This window comes from Chelonoidis abingdonii, chromosome 2 (assembly GCF_003597395.2).
Source record: "Chelonoidis abingdonii isolate Lonesome George chromosome 2, CheloAbing_2.0, whole genome shotgun sequence".
Taxonomy (NCBI): domain Eukaryota; kingdom Metazoa; phylum Chordata; order Testudines; family Testudinidae; genus Chelonoidis; species Chelonoidis abingdonii.
In genome coordinates, this window is record NC_133770.1 from 150,633,523 (window position 1) to 150,653,204 (window position 19,682).

Consider the following 19,682-nt stretch of genomic DNA (forward strand, 5'->3'; position numbering starts at 1 on the left):
TTATATCGATATAAAGGGCGTTGTAGTGTGGACGGGTACAGCGTTAAATCGATTTAACGCTCTTTAAATCGATTTAAACGCGTAGTGTAGACCAGGCCACAGTGTGTGTTAGGGGAGAGTGTCGGCATGCTGTCTCAAATTCAAACAACTGCTGGAAGTAACCAGTCCCTGCCTCCCTCCATGGCTCTGCACAGCACAGCACAGTCTCTCTCACTGTCACAGACACGTGCCTGCCTGCCTGCCTCTTTTCCTATTGTGGGAGATAGCAGGAGCATTCCTCATTAATGATTTACTTTGTCTCAGAGCAGCACAGCAGCCCAGGCTGTCAGAACATCAGAAAGGAGCTTTGAAAGGGGAAGGATGCATGCCTGCAGGGCTGCTGAGTTCAAAACAATGAGCAGAGTGGTCACTGCAGGCATTGTGGAACACTTCCGGAGGCCAATTGCAGTGATAAAAGCAATCAAGGCGTTCATACTGGCACTACTGCATTAAAGCCTCAGCTCAAAAAGCCTTATGACTATTGTCAGTGGTGGTTTTATTACAGAGCTGCAACTAAGAAGTTTTGGCGCAAAAAGTGACTTGTCAGTGTGGATGCCACTGTTGTTTCAGCACAAAAAGCTGACTTTTAGCGCAAAAACTTGCAAGTGTAGACCAGGCCTTAGACTCTCCAGGTTATCTTGCCACCCAGACAAAATGGTTTTTGTGATAAAATGGTTATTTACACCAAAAATCACATCACATTTTGGTTGCTTCCAGTCCCAAGAGACTAGTCACTTACCCTAAATCAGCTGGTACTCTATATCATACACCCAAGACAACGCTGGTAGTCAATTCTATAGTAAACTAAGTTTTATTAGCTAAGAAAAGGAAATAAGAGTTATTCAGAGATTAAAGCAGGTAAAATATATCGACAGATAAGTCACAGTTTGTAATTCCAAATGGAAGCAGTGATGTGATAAACTGCCAGTTTCCCAAAAGTCTTTTCAGGGTAATCAGATTGTCTCTGGGGATTTCTGCTTTGCATCTGGTACACTTCCCTGTAATAGTTCAAACAATCCAGAAATGAAGGATCTTTCCTTGAATCCATACTTACAGCTTCTTCTAACAGAAAACAAGCTGACAGTGTCAGTACCCACATGGGCTTTTCCTTTGACAGAGAGCGAGGAATGCATTTTAGGTCTTTGACCTCAGTCATCTCACACAATGACCACTTGCTTTGAAATTAGTACTTTTTTGTTAAAGTTCTTCATTTGCATTTCACAAGTTGTCCTTGTCCTTCGATGGGTTATTTTGTTACAGGGATATACACAATGTAAATGTTTGCTACTATATTAGAACAGGATACAGATAAGTGAAAACAACGTCCCATTAGTTCTCATGAAGTTTAAACACCAAATACACTTTCATACTGTGATGGGTTCCCTGGGGTGCAACCTGGAACTGGGGTACCGCTGAGCCCTCTGGATTACTAACCTGGGCTTCCTCTCACACTGTGATGCTGTCACAAATGGCAAACCTCCGCACTTAACACATCAAGTGGCTGGTGCTCAGTGGTCTCCCTTTCAAAATCTTCAGCAAGATGGCTGTTCTTTAACAGAGAATATGTACTGTGGTTTAAGCCGGTGGAGCTGAGGACCAAGTGGAGCCACAAAGGACACATCAGAGCTGCTAGGGAGTCATGATCACATAAAGTGTTATTTTGATGGGCAGCTGAAATCCCAGGACATGGTGATGCTGAATCTGTACAAGCCTGTCTTCCCTAAATGGACTTATGACCCACATGTGCCAGAGCCGGTACCGTGGGTGAGAAACGAACAGCAGGAGGGGGGATGGAATAACCCTCCAGGCTTAGATGGCTGCTGTGGTTCGCACTTCCTGCACCCCACATGGGTGCTTGGCTGTTCCACGCCTTGTGAGAAGTAGGGAAAACTGCACTGGATTTGCTGTGCCTTTCCTGGGGTTTGTGTCCAGCATTCACGCTGGCTGCTGCAGCATTAGATTTGGCTCACAACTGCCTATGCCCTAGCTTCCAATGTCAGTTTATTTCAATGGTAAATATCTTCACTTCAGTTTAAAAAAAAAAAAAATCCATAGGCAGGGACACACCCAGCTGTGATACATGAATGCTTTTGCTAACTGCTCATGAACCAACAATAAAGAGGCTCCAGCCAATTCCCCACAGCTCCCCAATCTAGGACCCCAGAACTGTACCATCTTGCCCTGGTCAGAAGCCTGACCAGTGTACGTTTATAACCCTGTTCACCCATTCCCTCAGTGTGGACAGGACATGTACCAGCTCTTGTTCCTGAACAGATTTCCCAAGCACTTTGTGCTAAAATACACAGTTTTAAGTAAAATATAAAACAGATTCATTAACTACAGAAATATTTAAGTCAAGCATTATCTCACCCTGATGGTATAGTTCCTTCATACAAAGGGGGTGGGATTCCTCTTTTCAGCCTCGAGCTGCCTCCCCAGTTCCGTCTTTGTTCTACATATGTGTTTCCGGGTGTTGAGTTGTGAGGGGAGTGAGGACAAGCAATGATGTCACTTGCCCCTTTTATAGCTTCTTCCAGCTTGCTGGAAAGATCCTTTGCTATGATGTGAGGGAAGCAGTCTCCATAGGTGCTATCTCTGAGTAGTCTCCATTGTATATGGTTCCTGGGACAGTCCTCGTGAGTATGTATTCCCTTTAATGGGGCATTAGCACACTTGGCTCCTCCACTGTTGTACCTGAAAGGCTGGATGTGGGTGTTTCGAACTTCACAACAGTTTTCAGTAACGCGCACATAGCAAAACTCCATAACTTCAGGAACAACTTCAGGTAACACGCGTAATTCCAAGTGATATTAATGTTCAACAGATTAAGACTTTTAAAATGATTTCTTACAAGGACTGTTTTGTACAAAACATTTCATAATCATATCATCATGGTAAATATGGAGGTGTTAGGGTGTTGCTTTAGGGTACAGAGTGTCACACATACATTTAACAATCACTTAGATCTATACCAGGCCTGCACAACTCGTAAAGCGGCGAGGGCCATATTGCTCCAAAGAAAATAGCTGAGGGCCAACCCCCCCCCCCCCCCCAAGTATAAAGCGTTACCACCAGTACCTGCCCACTCACCCTCTCAGTTCGTCATCCCCTCATGAAATAAGGGGAAGGGAAAAGGGACAGTTTGAAGGGATTTTCTGGGGCTATGAACTAAGCTAGGGAGGGGAAAGGGGGGCAGTGTGAACAGTCACATCCAATCTCTTCAACACACAAACATGGGCCGCAGGGAGCCTAAGCGGGGCAGGGTGCAGTGTGATAGGTACTGGGAAGGGTTAAGGTCCCTGGACCAGGGAAGGGGGTAGTGGGCAGGGCAGGGCAGGTGCAACACACACACATGCCGGGCTGCCCAGAGGGAGGGCAAGTGGGGCAATTTGCCCCAGGCCCCACAGGGCCCCCTTGAGAACATCGGAGGCTCCACCCTACCTCTGCCTTTGCCTTCCCTCATCCCCCGGCGCCTCAGCGCACCACCTCCAGGAGCAGCCCTGGACAATGCTGCAGTAGCATCGCTCCAGCAGGGCCTGAGCTCCTCCCGCTCAAGAGCCGCGTGGTAAGGGGGCAGGGCTGCGAGCTGCAGCCAAGTGGCGGGAGCTCACGTCCCGCTGGAGCCAGGCCACTGCAGCACTGTCCAGGGCTGCTCCTGGACGTGGTGCGCTGAGGCTCCGGAAGAGGGGGGAGGCAGGGGCAAGCAGCATGGTAAGCCTCTCTGAGCTGGGCATCCTCCCCAGCCCTGACCCCCAGCTCCAAGCCCAGCCCCTCTGAGCCGGCCACTCCCCTTTCCCCATCCCTCCGCAGCCCTGACCTCTAGCTCCAAGCCCAGCCCCTCCAAGCCGAGCACCCCCTGACCTCATCCCCCCCAGCTCCGAGCCCAGCCCCTCTGAGCCGGACACCCCCCTGACCCCAGCCCCCATGAGCTGCAGCTCGAGCCTAGGCCGGGTGCCCCTCCCCTCGCTTGCACTTACTGGCTCTGCCTCGTGCCTAGCGCTTCCTGCCTCAGCAGCCCTGGAAGTGACATACCCGCTGTACGCCAGCCAGGGGGAGCAGGAGACGTGCCACGCTTCTGACCATTTGGGCGGTCAGAGCGCAGTGCGCGCGTGCACAGAGTTGTGAGGCCGGCCAGTTCACCCCCTGCTCACAGCCCCGTGCTCCGACTGCCTGGACGGTCAGAAGAGCGGGGCTGTGTGCTCTCTCTTTTTTCCTCCCCGCTCCCCCCTGGGCAGGGTGCGAACTCAGCAGCCACACTTCTGATCATCAGGGTGGTTGGAGCGTGGCGCATGGGGCTGTCAGGCCCCCCCACCCCCACGCCAGGGGGTGAACCTGGCAGCCCCCGCCCCCCTCGCTGCTTGCCCGTGGGCCGCATGTTGTGCAGGCCTGATAATACACAAGTGAATTGACCTGGGCTCTGGCATAAGTTGACACTTGGTCTGCCAGTGTCACACAGTTAACTAACTGGTTTCTACTATTAAAAAGCTTCTCAAAAACTACTAACACTAAAACTGCTTTTGAATTGTTGTCTAATGTTTAATCCTTCATTCAACATCCTGTTTGGTACATTGATATTTTGTTTGATTTCTATAGACCCTATTTAAAGGACCGGACCAATCAGCCAAATCCACAGTTACCACGACTTTCTAAATCAGGGCCTGTAAGTAGAAAAGACCTTTCTCTTATGGTGATCTAGTTTTGTACTCTATGCTGGAATCAGCCCAGGCATGGTTAGGGGCTCTTCAGAAACCCATAATAAGAGCCACACCATCAGGGGCTCATTCACCTGCATGTCTACCAATGTGATATATGCCAGCAATGCCCCTCTGCCATGGACGTTGGCCAGACCGGATAGTCTCTGTGCAAAAGAATAAATGGACACAAATCAAACATCGAGAATTATAACATTCAAAAATCAGTAGGAGAGCACTTCAGTCTCCCTGGACTCTCAATACCAGACTTAAAAGTGGCAATTCTTCAACAAAAAACCTTCAAAAACAGATTTCAACGAGAAACTGCAGAACTGGAATTAATTTGCAAACTGGAAACCATCAAATTAGGCCTAAATAATGACTGGGAGGGGCTGGGTCACTACAAAACGTACTTTTCCCTCTGTTGTTACTCACACCTTCTTGTCAATTGTTGGGAAGGGGCAACATCCATCTTGATTGAATTGGCCTCGTTAGCACTGACCCTCCCCCACCCCTTGGTAAGGCAACTCCCATCTTTTCATGTGCTGTAATATATATACTGTATATACTACTTGTATTTTTCACTCCATGCATCTGATGAAGTGGGTTTTAGCGCATGAAAGCTTATGCCCAAATAAATGTGTTAGTCTCTAAGGTGGCACAAGGACTCTCGGTTGTTTTGGCTGATACAGACTAACGCAGCTACCACTCTGAAACCTGCCACAATAAAATGGGTTCCTTGCCCTAAAGAGATTGGTGTCAATGGAGTGCTAGTCAGCTTGGCATAAGAGGCAATTAAATACAAATCTTTTCTTACTAAATATATTAAAAATGCTGACGACCTCTAGTCACTAAGCATTAAATTCAGACTTTGAAACGTGCCAATATGCTTGATGTTTCAGCCACTACTAAAATAGAGTTATCTCTGGGGTGAAACTATTTTTAAATGTTTTTTGTTCTCCTTTGAGTGATTGTCGACATGTATATTCCACTGTTGGTATGTGCATGCCTAGTGCACTTGAGATGGAGACTTTTGGTCAGCAGTACCCACTGGAATGGTCCATATATGTATTGGGATAATACTCGTACAACGCATAAATCCCCAAGCTTTAAGACCTACCCTGTTTGCAAGGCTGTTGTGCCTCTTAATGATGTTGCCACATTCAGTGCCTCATTTGCTTAGAAGATGGGCACATCACAGACTTCTCTAAGTGTACTCAGAAGTTGAGTCTCATTTCAGGATGCACCTTATAGAGAGGTCCATGCATGTGGCCTCTGATATTGAAAACTTTAGGACAGCTGTGTCCATTACTCTTTCATGTAGACAGCTATGACAGGGCCTCTGTGATTGAGAATGGGTGTGGAAAGAGGGCCCTAGTGATTGCGAACAAGAGAACTATCTCTCAAATGTATATGAAGTGTGAACTCCTGGTCTAATTTAGAATCTGGTGGTGGATTCTGTTCATTTCTCTTATTTTTAAGGCTGATGTTTATCTTCTCTCTCCTCAGGTTGTCCAGCCCCAGAAGGATGTTCTCTCAAAAGTGTCCAAATGCATACTGAAGGATCATGCACCTCCTGTCAAAAACACAAGAAGTGCACGTCGTGCTCTTCAGCACAGGTCCTCAAATGCTCCTGGGTCCCAGAGGCCAAAGAGTATACCTCCCAACCTTCTGGGAAAGAGTACAGGGCCACCTGCCAACCTTCTACCAAACAAAAGCCATTGCATGCAACTGAACAGAATGGCATCATTGTCTACCTGTCATCAGTTAAATCAAATACAAGAGACTGTGAAATCTGAAAATCCAGGCTCAGTCACCGGTCAAAGGGCTGTAACGTTGACCCAGACTGGAAATGATCCCCAGCGTGGGGAGCACCACTCAGTAACTGAGAATTTGCAAGAAATGGCAGACTGTGATAAAGTAAATCTTCCTAGTAAAACCATTCTAGAATCTTCTGAGAACAGGACAGAGTCTGGACTGGACATCAAAGTACAATCTAGGACTGGTTTAAACAAGCCAGAGAGCAAAAGAGGTTTGGTTCACAGGCATACCTTGGGCACAGCTCCAAGGAACAATATGAGTCTGAAAGACAGAGTTACTGCCTGTCAGACCAGTAAGGAACTAATTTGCAATAAACTAGCAAAATCTCTACCTGGCAGTAAAGTCGTGTGTCCTCAAAGACCCAGCAGCAAAGCCCAGGGGTCAGTGCCTCCTTCCCAGATATTTGCTGTTTCTAGTACTCGGCTATCCAAGAAATCAGGTGCAGAAAAACAGTGTCTACATCCCAGTGTTGTGAGGCAAAACACAGTGAAATTACAGGCAGTTGGAATGCTCGGTCTTGCAAGACAGCCCACACAAAAGCAATATGTGAACCACTCAAGAACATGTAAAACTCCTGGTGCTCTGGAAGTTGGAAGGTCCAAACAACAGGCTAGAGCTGGACAAGATCTGAAACTGACAAGGTCTCCCATAAATTCTCATGTCTCCAAAAGGCCCTCTGTGATGGAACCGAAAGTAAAATCAAAACCCATGTCAGAGAGACCCAACTCAAAAACAAGTGGCACAACCAACTGGCAAATGAATGCAACAAAAAGGAAGCAGTGCATTAAAGACTTGAAGAAAGCTTCTCAGACTTGCGATACAAAATCCAAAAGCACTCTCCCCAGAAACGGTACTGCAAGCACATGCAAGTCCAGAGACCAAGCCAGTGTTGGCATGCTTAGGAATGTGAGAGAAACACCCAAGCGAGAGCTGTTAAGGGTAAAAGAGGTTCTGCGTAATCAGGATTCCAAGACCCCAGCTGCTGAGAATCGCAAGTAAGTAACTTCCTTTCTGGTTCTCTCCTCTTTTCCCTCCTGCCTGTAACCCTGAACATGGCAGCTAACCTGTTTCCTCACCCCTTCACCAAGACAAGTTGTCCTCATGGAGAGACAGGAGGTAACACCTCTTCAGAGTCAACCCACAGGAGATGAGCTTCTGCCTCATGGTGGCAAGGGCTCTGCTTTACCTTTCTGCTGCCTTCCTCTCCATGAGGGGGGTCAAATGCCCTGGCTGGGCATCTACCTCCTCCCCTACCTCACTGGTGCAGTAGCTGTGTCTAATTCAGCTACTGATACCCTTGAAAGAAGTATCTCTTCAACGAAAAGCTTGCTTATTGCTAAATTAGATACATCCATCCTGAGGCAGAGTGAGATGCTCAAGGTTCACTTGTTCACCAGGATCCCAGTGTTCTTCCACCTCACAGATGGATACTTTCCACCAGATTGCATCCAAAATTTGGATATGTATTAAACTGCAGTATTCTGTCAGTACCCTTCTAAACAACGCTGTGAATAGGAGATACGGGCTCAGTATTTCCCAGGCAACAAGCAGTATCTAAAACATGCAGGAAATGCAGCTCTTTGAATTGTATTCAGTGTATTGTTTGATGTGATCTGCTGAAAGCAGGCTAGGGTAAATCCTATTGCCTGGGATATGGACAGATCTGGTCTAGGGAAGTGAAATGTTTATGACCTAGTGCCAAGTAGACATACTGCTAAGCTGCACCAAGATATCTGTAACATTTCAATCGGTGTTCTGTTCCTTCAAAAATAGTTCACCAGATCTATTCAGGATTATGTCAGCCTGAAAGGAGAGGGAATATCTTCTTAAATTGACCTGGAAGTTCTGTTTGTTATAGTCTGTCCTTTTTAGTGGTTTGGGGCTACTGAGGTGTTCTCCATTCTGACTGGTATTAATGTCCAAAGACTGAAAAAACACATGGATGAGAAATAGATGAGATTTCTAAGGCATGAGTCTGCCTCACCATCCAGGTTACAATCAAGCTCTGGCCTGTTTCTGACCAGAACATTTGAAAGGTAAAGGACCTTACTTTTTACCTCTTTCATGCAGACTACGCAAACAGGCTGCTTCAAAAAGCAATCATTTTGGGTGGTGGGCCCATTCTTTTACTAAAATCACTGCTCCTTACCTCCAGAAAAACCTTACAACTTTGCTACATATTGAATTACTCTCTCTCATGCTCATTTCAAGCTGCTGTCGGGGCTCATTGGAAAGCACAGAATCTAAACCTTCTAAGGTATTTGAAAGTACCTGAAAGATCTTATGAATTAACACATTTGGTCCTGAATATAATAATTTTAAACTGGATGGGTTTGCTTAGAGCTGCCCATTAATAGGGCCTAAATCTGACAGGTCGTCATATCTTCTAGTCTGAGCTTCAAAATACCTGATCAAGAATGGAGAGGGGGTCCTCCTGAAATTCAAGAGTAAGGAGAAGGGGAAGGAAGGCACTCTGAGCTCCTTTCTCCTCCCATCAGAGTGTTGTCTCTGGAACTCACTGGGCAGCTTCTTTCATATCAACCTGGCAAGTAGGCCCCTGCTAAACTTGGAGCTCTTCCTACTCTTTCTGCAATTCCCTTTCTCCTGTGCATATGTTACCCCTCCCCTCTACCTACCCCCAGCAAAAACAGTAAAGTGAAACTTGCTGGAATAGGGTCATTTTCACTTTGCGGTGGGTCTGAGAGTGCAATGAGATTGTGCTAATGATACACTTTCGAAAGAAGGGGATTGTAAGTTCAGATGCACCAAGACGGGTTCTCTGAAATTTCCCATAGGATAGGACAAGTGTTGAAGCGTATGGCTTTGGTTTAATGCTGAATCAGCAGAAGGCTGTATTCAAAATGTAGTAACTTGTTTATAAATCAGTCAAGCACTGACTGGAAACGCCAGTGACCTCACCATATCACTGAGTAGGAAAGAAGAGGTGCAACTGACTCTTTAATTTTAAAAAGAGGGTTCTTTCCTAGCCTTCAATAGATCTTGGAATGTTTGTCATATCTATTAGCTCTTTATGAGCAACACAGTGGACTCAACATTTGACTAAAACAAAAATCAGAGCTGTAGCCCAGGGGATAGATGAGAACTGGTAATCTGATGTTGATGGCCTAACGATCTCTTTGCCCTTTGATAGGAAGCAACTGGAGCAGTGGTTGGCATCCAAAGGGAAATCGTATAAACGTCCACCCATGACACTGCCTGCTAAAAAGCCAACCAAGAAGATGGTGAACCTGTCCTTCTGGAATGGCATGGAGGAGGAGGAGAAGAGAAAGCAGCTCTGCGTGATGGACAAGATCAATGGCATGTTGGCAGAGTGTCTGGAACTTGCTGAGAAAGTGAGGACCGAGCAAGAGTGGCTTTAACAACCTGCTTCTCTTAATGTGTTTTGGGAGACTGTTAGGCAGAGGTAGCTTGAGGCAACCCTAACTTGTAATACAGGGGCATGGTTTGTGAAGACTGCCTGCCCCAGCACACAGCATTCTTTGTGCTCAGTGGCCTTACTGCTTGGATCTGGCCTGCCAGGTGCTGCCACTGGATAACAGAATGGATCACTTGATAGTTACCCTGTTCTATTCATTCCCTGTGAAACATCTGGCATTGACCACTGTCGAAAGACAGGATACTGGGGTAGATGGACCATCAGTCTGGCCATTCTTATAGTTCTTATCAAACAGCTCCATTCTGCAGTGCCTCTGTAGTCAAGATGAGGACCATTGCAATTTGCTCTTTGACGCCTAAATTAGGTGTAGCCATCTGGGTAGGAGCAAACCGCCAGTACAGATCTAAGGCAAAATTGCAGTATCCATGATCTTGGAGACAGTATTAATGTCCATACTGAGCCAGTTTCTTTCCTACCGATGAAATATTAATGTCATACTTAAGGTTGGATGAAAATCTGTTGCTCATCTTTCCTTGAAGGATTCCATAGCCCACTGCAGTAAGAGATATAATTGGGATACTGTGTAGATTTAAGTTACGCAGCAGAGCAGCACTAAAATCTGTGCTAAAATGGGAATTTTACGTCATTAATAGATGACAAAATAATTGATACGAGTGTTACCCATGATTTCAAATATCTTGTCACAAATTTTTTCTTGCTGCTCGCAGCGCATTTGGCCCCAGAAACTTCCAAGTCCAGCATCATACCTTAACTTGTGTCTAAAGTTGTACATTCTTGAAGAACCTTACTGTCGTTGAATTTCATTGCTGGAAATGCCAATGACTTTACATGATCTGTATAGGTATTTATATAGTCCCCATTACCACAGTATCAGCTCAAAAACTAAATGTATCATCGCAACACCCCTGTGATACATCTGTGACACTTTGGGGTTCAACCCAGACCAGCAAGGGATTGTGTCACTGCCTGCCCCGCATCCCTAGGTGCCTTAAATGTTATGCTGCTGTGGCTCACAGCTCCGACACCAACAGGCCACACATAATCGTGCAGGTCACATCTTGCCTTCCACTGTCCAGTGATCAACATTCTTCCAGTCCTGAATTTCCCCAGAGCTGTCACCCTGCAGTGTCCAGCCCTCTCCTGGAGCACTTGCAGAGGTTAAGTTTGTTACTCCTTTTAAAGAGACAATACACTACAACTCATTAATTTAACTGGGATTTGACAGACATTTCAATCACAGCACTGAGCTGGTTTATAGTAAAAGTAAAACAAGTTCCTTTAACAAAAGGACATAGGATTAAGTGATAGCAGGTATAAGGAATAAAGATAGAAAGGATTACAAACAAATGTAAAAATATGCTTTCTAATGACATTAGACCTAATTTTACAAGTTACAGTCTTTGGTGAGGACTACCTTGAACGATCTTTCTTTTCCAGCAATGGTTGACTAGCTCTTATTCAAAATCCCCACAGAGTCCAAAGTGCTTGTTTTCCTTGCCTCCTCAGGTGAAGGATAACTTGGGGATTCTCTGCCCTTTTCGCTATAGTCCAGTAAACCTTTGAAAAGTCTCTCTCTCAAACTTCAAGAGGCAGGAACGTTTCCTGGGAGCTCAGTCTCCATCCCCCGGTGAGATTAAGTGATCACTTTTTCCTCCACTTGCTCTGCCAATGGCTTTGAGTGCCTGGCATGCAGATATGCTTATCTTTGTCTTTTGTCACACCTTGCTTAATTCATATAGCAGACACATTCAAGCAGGTGGAACTGCATCCTTTGTCTGGAAAATATCTGTTTATCAACTCCCCCATACCTGTCTGCTTTAAATGCATTTTAATCATAATTCCAGCACGTCTGTATAATCCTTTGTGGGTTGATCATACATACAGCATTCAAGAATATTAATGATTAGTAAGTTGTTAGTTTTTCAATGACATATTACATGACACTTTTGGGGTATATGTCCTGACTACAGTGTAGTAGGTGTAGGGAGTATGTCAGGCCTAATGAGTTGTTGACACACAGCTGTGAACCACCAATAGGCCTCTGTCACCACATTAGCCTCATTTTGCTGATGAGAAACTGAGGCACAGAGAAAGTGATTGATTTGCCAAAAGTCACCACAGTAAATATATATCAGAACTGGGTATTTAACTGAGTTCCAGTCAGGTGCCTCAAATATAAGACCATCCTTCCTCTCCTTGAGGGATGTTAACCATTAACCATGTCAGTGGTTTTCCTCCATTCTAACCTGCACCTCTCTTCGTGATATGGCTGTTTTTGCAGGGTTTTCCTTCAGAGGAGCTCTTTACCACACTGTCCAGTATCCCAGAGGCAGAGAAGTTTGCCAAGTTCTGGATCTGCAAGGCAAAGCTGCTGGCTCGTAATGGCACCATTGACATGACTGGGTTGTATGAAGCAGCGGTCTGTGCTGGTGCTGCGGTGAGTGATTGCTCCACAAACTTCTCATCGGAACTTCCTCTGAATTCGCAAATGTCCCAGCTAGTTCTGGTGGCTTCGACATCAGCAAACCTCATTCAGATATTTCCTGTCCCAGGAGGCTGGGGAAAACAGCGATGGTTACCCATCCTCTCCAAATAAGCTAAACAAATTTTCTGGAGCTCAATAGCCAGATTTGGCTAGAGGGTGTGTGTTTGTGGCTAAACATATTAGTCGAATGTCTCTTTAAATCTGCTTATATGGGGGTGAATAGACATACTGAAATGGCTACAGTCTAACCCTAATTTTAGGTGAGGATGGTTGGCCAACTGTATAATCGTGTTCCTTTCTCCAAACACACAGGAGTTACTGAGACACCTGCTCCCCATTACAGTGTAGGAAGGAGGGCAATGTTAAGTTTTCCTTTCAACCAGAGTTTGGAAGTTGCTGTGGCTTGAAGGCAGCATAGTTTGGTGGGAGGGGCTGTGGGAGGAGTTATGGGCAGACTCTGCACAGCTGTCAATTTGCAGCCATAATATGTAGGTCTCTTATGCACTTGTCATATTCAATTTATTCATAAATGATCTGGAGAAAGGGGTAAACAGTGAGGTGGCAAAGTTTGCAGATGATACTAAACTGGTCAAGATAGTTAAGACCAAAGCAGATTGTGAAGAACTTCAAAAAAATCTCAGAAAACTAAGTGATTGGGCAACAAAATGGCAAATGAAATTTAATGTGGATAAATGTAAAGTAATGCATATGGGAAAAAATAACCCCAACTATACATACAATATGATGGGGGCTAATTTAGCTACAACGAGTCAGGAAAAAGATCTTGGCGTCATAGTGAATAGTTCTCTGAAGATGTCCACGCAGTGTGCAGAGGCGGTCAAAAAAGCAAACAAGATGTTAGAGAATAAGACTAAGAATATATTATTATATAAATCCATGGAACGCCAACATCTCGAATACTGTGTACAGATGTGGTCTCCTCACCTCAAAAAAGATATTCTAGCACTAGAAAAGGTTCAGAAAAGGGCAGCTAAAATGATTAGGGGTTTGGAGAGGGTCCCATATGAGGAAAGATTAAAGAGGCTAGGACTCTTCAGCTTGGAAAAGAGGAGACTAAGGGGGGATATGATAGAGGTATATAAAATCATGAGTGATGTGGAGAAAGTGGATAAGGAAAAGTTATTTACTTATTCCCATAATACAAGAACTAGGGGTCACCAAATGAAATTAATAGGTAGCAGGTTTAAAACAAATAAAAGGAAGTTCTTCTTCACACAGCGCACAGTCAACTTGTGGAACTCCTTACCTGAGGAGGTTGTGAAGGCTGGAACTATAACAATATTTAAAAGGAACTGGATAAATTCATGGTGGCTGAGTCCATACATGGCTATTAGCCAGGAAAGGTAAAGAATGGTGTCCCTAGTCTCTGTTCATCAAAGGATGGAGATGGATGGCAGGAGAGAGATCACTTGATCATTGCCTGTTAGCTTCACTCCCTCTGGGGCACCTGGCATTGGCCACTGTCGGTAGACAGGTACTGGGCTAGATGGACCTTTGGTCTGACCCGGTATGGCTGTTCTTATGTTCATCTACTCAAGCCCAGCCCGTTTCTACCTGGTGTCCCTGCTGACCCTGGCTTGTAGCCCTCTCAGGAGCATGGGATGGTGGCAGTTAATCTTTATTTTAGAAAGGTGTGTGACAGGCTTCCCCAGAAGACAGGAACATACTGTGGACACCAGAACTGTAAGGACACAGACCAAGTGTGGAGGGGGTGGAATGTTTCTCTTCTTGCTGACAGCACCTAGCAATCCTCTGCTTGCTTGTTCAAGAACAGACATCAGTCTGCTTACAAATATTTCCTCCTCTTTGTCATTGATTCACCTTGGTTTGGCTGCCTGGTATGGGGAGATGAGTTATGATTTAATGGAATAATGAGTTCCAAGCACATTACACTCTTTGGGACCCAAAGTGTTCGTTCGGGTGCTCACATTTTCCTGAGTCAAGGGTGCCCTGACCTTAAAGTTCTCAATTGTTTTTCCTGCAGCCAATCCAGGAGCTGAGAGAAGTTGTTGTTGAGTTTTTGAAAAATACAGACAACGTGTATCAAGGTAACATGTACTAAATGGAACTTAAGCCTTGACAAGGCTGGGCAAATAGTTAGCTGGGTGAAACTGGAAGAACGCATGAATGGGAAAAGGTCCTCTGAAGAGGTGTGATGTTTCCTTAGGAGTGGAGGATAAGGATCACAGCTTTCTGACCTGGCTGCCTAAATTTGGGCACCAAAGTGCTCTGACTTTCATAGGCACTGAGCAACCCCTGCTACCTCCTGAAAGCCAGGCTAGCTTGTTAAGTCTTGACAATGTAAGTCACATAGGCGCGGACTCCGTGGGTGCTCTATTGCCAGGGATCAGTAATTCCTAGGCAGCCCCGCCCCCACCAACCAGTTAGTAGACAGCTGCGTTAATCACCTATGAGCTGTTCAACTTTTGTAGCTCCTGGGCTTGCTGCAGCAGAGGCTGACCCAACCCTGCTTCAGCCCTTGGTGCGGGGGGGTGGGAGGGACTCCTCCAGCAGCCTCAGGGAGCTGCTCCTGCCGGGGTTAGGAGTGGGCGAGAGGGGAGTGCAGGGCTCTCTCTGCTCAGCAGAAGCCCAGCCTGATCAGCAGCAGTGAGACCCTGCTCACCTGGGTCGCCCTGCCTCCTGCCTAGATCTCCTGGATAAGTTCCAGCTTCCAGCCAGCTCCAGCTGCAGGCAGCACTAGGTAAGTCCTGTTTCAGGCAGAGGGAGCCTGGCTGGAGTGGGGGTGCTGCAGTGTCAGGTGAGGGGGAGGGGAGTCCACCATGGGTGCAGTTTGGGGGTGGGGGAGCCTGCAGAGTCACTGCCACTGCCTTCCCTCATTTCTACCAGTGCCAAGCTGCTCTGCTTTGCCTAGGTGGGGAAGTGTCTGTCCACAGGGGTGTCATTTGGGGGGGGGGGGGAGGGAACTGTCCTGGCCCCTCCAGGATAGTAAAAATCTGGGGGCAAATTTGTCTCTTTCATCCTCCCTTGCACCCATGCATTCTTTATCCAAAATACTCATTTGGCACTGAAGTTAAATAGGTGTTAACAAAATCAGACAAAACAGTTTTTCAGAATGTGATTTTAAAATCCCTTCCCCTCTCCTTTGCTCAATTTTCTGTCTTTTGACTCTTGTGAATATCATTTCACTAGTTCTCCTGGTATCATAGGCTTTGTCTGGACTAGCATTTGTCTGTCTTTTGTAATTGATTAGCATTTACAGTCAGATTGCCAACTGCTTGTTAAGTATCAGGATATGCCTCAGGCAAACAACAAAACTTTGTGCCCCAAAACAAACATTCATGGAGAACCTCAGTTTTCAACACAATTAGCATTTAGGATCAATTAGCTCAAATTATAACAGGATCACCAACTCTAGTCTAGACAAAGCCAAAGCATGAGTCCCCTAGGCTAAGCAGGACCTGGGTCTTTAACATAAAAGGAGGCAACATAAATGTATTTTCCCTCCCCAAAACAAACAAAAACAAACAAACATGCAAACAAAAAAAAAAGCCCACCTAGGCCCCCAAATCTGCATGCCTTCTTTACACATCGGAAGAAAAACAAATGAAGGCACAGTCTCAGTTCTTCCTCTTTCACAGATCACCTTTAAAAATGAAATTAGCCTTTGCAATCGTAATTTCCCGAAATCAGGATAACTGCTGACTTTGTGGGGCTGAAAGACTGAATCTGGGTCTGAAAATTTCTCCCTTTCCACCGTTGCAAATACATATAGAACAGAGTGCTGGGAGCACAACAGAATAAGTTAGGGTAAGAGAAAGCTGATAAAGGGAAATTGGCCCTTAAAAAAAATCTTGTCTTTGAAAATTGCCACAGGGTTGGTTTAGTAGTCAAGATTTTTGTGATTGTTTAAGTGAGATACAGTCCCACTAAAATAATCATGTAACATTCAAATTTTACACTTCTTATAACTTTTGATTTTTTACACGTACTTAGGGCTCAGACTATGGCTCTGGTCCTGATATTACACTCTCAGGATCAATTGTGGATAATTTCCACCACCCATTCCCATTTTGGGGAAGCAATAATTAAAAAGCTATTCAGGGACTAGGTTAGAATTTACAGTGCAAATTTAGGTCATTTGATCAAGAGGTTCCCAATATATGTCTTCCCTCTGCATTATGAGCTTCTTTTTCAAAATACTCTAAATTCCTCATGCACAATGAAATTATCTAGGATATTGGTATGCCACAACAGGGGCAATGGTGCAAGTTTGGAATAATTTGGGTCAGGCGTTCCTCAGATACTGTCACCCCCAATAAGAAAACTTATAATATTCCAGTTGCTCTAAAACTGACATACGTAGTGAGATTATCTTGAACAATGGTATTCCACAGCTGAAACTGAGGTAGAGGGGAACTCTCCACCCAAAGCTATTGCATTAGACTATTCATCTCTTTGGAGCATCCTAAGTCATCTGAGCACCCCACTGAATGGGCCATTCCACACGTACAACAGCACTCCCGTACTGCAGAGGGCTGTGCAGAGCCCCTTCCTTTACACTAGCTCCCTGAAGTAGGGAAGCTCCTGGAAGTTCCTGCTATTCTTTTTGCTGCTTCCAGCTGATGGAAGTGCTCCTCACAGCCCATCAGTTACCATCCTCCTTTTTTCCCATGGCCCTTCCAGCCCTACCGGGGGAATGGTGGTGCTAGGAGGAGGGCAGAGCTGGTAGCAGATCATTCCCCTCCCATAGGTGCCCTCCAGTCATGCCACCTCACTAACACCTCTTCCTCAAGAAACAAGGGAAATTAACTGCCCAAAAACATGGTTAATACAGGTCTTGTTTACACTACAGTGCCTTTGCCACTATAGCTCTGCCAGCTAGACTCACCCCTGCTTAGCAGCCTCTTCAACTCAAGAAATGTGTTTCAGATTCCTGTTGCACTGCCAGTCTGACATGCCTTCTCTGGCTTGTCAGATTGGGTTTATATCTGCTGGTGAACCACAGCGCCTCATTAGACTGCTTCCCAGGCTGGTGAACCAACTGTGATTCATTCATTTTATATCAGTGTAGCTTCACTGATTTCATTAGGATTGCTCCTGATTTACATTGCTACAAGTGAGGAGAGAATCAAGCATAGGCACCAGCTCCGTAGGTGCTCCAGGGCTCAATACCCATGGAAAAAAATAGTGGGGGTGGTCAACATCTGCCAGCCACAGCTGTTCAGCTGTGCCGCTGTTCGGCAGCTGCATGGGGTCTCAGGAGTGGGGGGAGAGGGTGGAGCAGGGGCAGGAAGAGGTGGAATGAGGGCGGGACCTTGAGAGGGAGAGAGGGCGGAGGAGGGACAAGAAGAGTCAGAGTGCGGGTGGGACCTCGAGGGAGGGGGTGTGGGGCAGGACTTTGCGGTGGAGTGGAGGTGGAGCACCCACCTGGAAAAAAAAAGTCAGTGCCTATGGAAGGTCATGCTATAGGCAAGGGGATAGAAACTAACAATACAGTCTATTGAATACAGTGCTCCCTTAAGCCTGACCATGCAACATGTACTTGCATATGGGGCTGGAATAGGCCTATGTGGAAAGGTAAAAGATGCAAGATCAGGCGTTACAGGGCAGGACAGCAAAGATTTCAGCTTTTCTCCACCTATGGGCAGCAGAAAGGTATGTCTGGGAATCCTGGACTTGTACATTTAGTTTCCTGTGATCATTAAGAGATGAAGTGTAGGTTTCTCAATGCAATGGGGGAGAGAAGCAGTGATGACCATTATCAAGAACTTAAGAAAAGACAATACCTCTTGTCCCGTCGCACCCTCAAGCCTCTGCTGGTCTTCTAATCAAACAGCCAGCCCCAGCAGTATATCTGGTATCTCAGCACCCACTTTCTAATCTGTTCATCCTTCTGAGGGACATGAATGTGCTTAGTGCTCATAACTGAATGAGTCAATAACTGAAAATACTCTGTAAATGTGACTTGCCAAGGAAAAATAAATAGAGGTCTGTCTTTTTGCTGCTTTGAGATAAAGAAGGCCTCGGGTCTTTAAATATTTTTCATGCTTGTTTGTTATCTTAGTATCAGGACCATCAAACCTGTTTTTTCTGGAGGTCTCAGACGTGAGTTAAGAGCCTTCCAATCATGGGGCAGTGTTGCTAAATCTTAATAGAGAACTCTCTTCTCCCATTTGTTTTTAGGTTGTTTGGGTTAAATAGAGGTTACAGTAGGAATAAAATTCCATTTTCCCTCTCAGCTAATCAGCTGTCACTTCCTTGGTGTTTGCTATAATACATCAATTTCTCCAAAGATCCATAGTGCTTTCTAGTGTAGAGAAGATACATACTGTGTAGATGTCATGGCCAGAAAGGGCCATTGTGATCCAGGCAGGAGATTATCACCCTTTGATTTCACTGTCAAGTCCAATAATTTGTGGTTGCATTACAAGATATCTCTCTAGAAAAAGATTTCCAATCTGGATTTAAAGACTCAAATGCTGATGAATTTATCCCATCCCTTGGAAAGCAGTTCTGGGGTTAATTTCCATTCCTGTTCAACGTATGCTTTTTTTCCAAGGTGAATTTTTCAGAAATCAGCATCTAGTATTTCTAAAAACAGAAAAACCTTCCTTAGCGGAGCCTCACTCCATCACAGAGAAGGACCCACGGCCAGTTCTCTTCTTTTGCAAGTCACTGTTTGCTGTAACAGATTGAAAACTGGCTTCTTCCAAAGTGTTGCAGTACCGTAACCCTCCTCGAGCTTGCAGCTTCCTTCCTTCCCTCTTTAAGCCAAGCTGCGGCCACAAAACTTGGAATTGACATCCCCTTTTTCTTCCTCTCCAGGGGTCTCTGCACACCCTTCTGCTGAAGTCAGCTCTCATATAGTGGAGGATGCAGCTGAACAGCCAGTGCTTCAGGAGCCCAGAACTCCTTGTCCTGGCATGAGAGAGCAGGTTGTGGCAACTCCACAGTCCAGTTTAAGGTTCTTGACTAGCAACCCAGTCTCCTTGATCAAGTTACAAGTTGTCCCAGTGCCCAGGTAAGAACCTGTAACCTGCAGTTCAAGCTGCTCTTATCCCTGCTGTTGTATATTGTTCCTCAGTTCCAGTGATCAAACCTTTCTACCGGTTCCCATCAGCCAGCATGTCACTAGCCAAGAGATCTGCCATGCCTCTGCCATCAGTGTGTGGGGTCATGGCGCGGGAGTTTGGCTTCCTGTCTTGCTCCTGAGCTTTGCAGAGAGTTGGTACTGCAGTGTCTTGAT

The 19,682-nt window shown here is 45.6% G+C and overlaps 1 protein-coding gene across 1 annotated transcript in view; it reads left to right on the forward strand.

Annotated features, from left to right (window-relative positions):
- Window positions 1-19,682, forward strand: part of CKAP2L (cytoskeleton associated protein 2 like) — a 34,932-nt gene that overhangs the window by 11,782 nt on the left and 3,468 nt on the right. Inside the window, exons 3-8 of the mRNA XM_032790345.2 lie at window positions 4,633-4,699; window positions 6,240-7,546; window positions 9,703-9,904; window positions 12,251-12,406; window positions 14,460-14,523; window positions 19,262-19,457. Of these exons, the coding sequence (XP_032646236.1) occupies window positions 4,633-4,699; window positions 6,240-7,546; window positions 9,703-9,904; window positions 12,251-12,406; window positions 14,460-14,523; window positions 19,262-19,457 (1,992 nt within the window). The remainder of the gene's footprint in view (window positions 1-4,632; window positions 4,700-6,239; window positions 7,547-9,702; window positions 9,905-12,250; window positions 12,407-14,459; window positions 14,524-19,261; window positions 19,458-19,682) is intronic.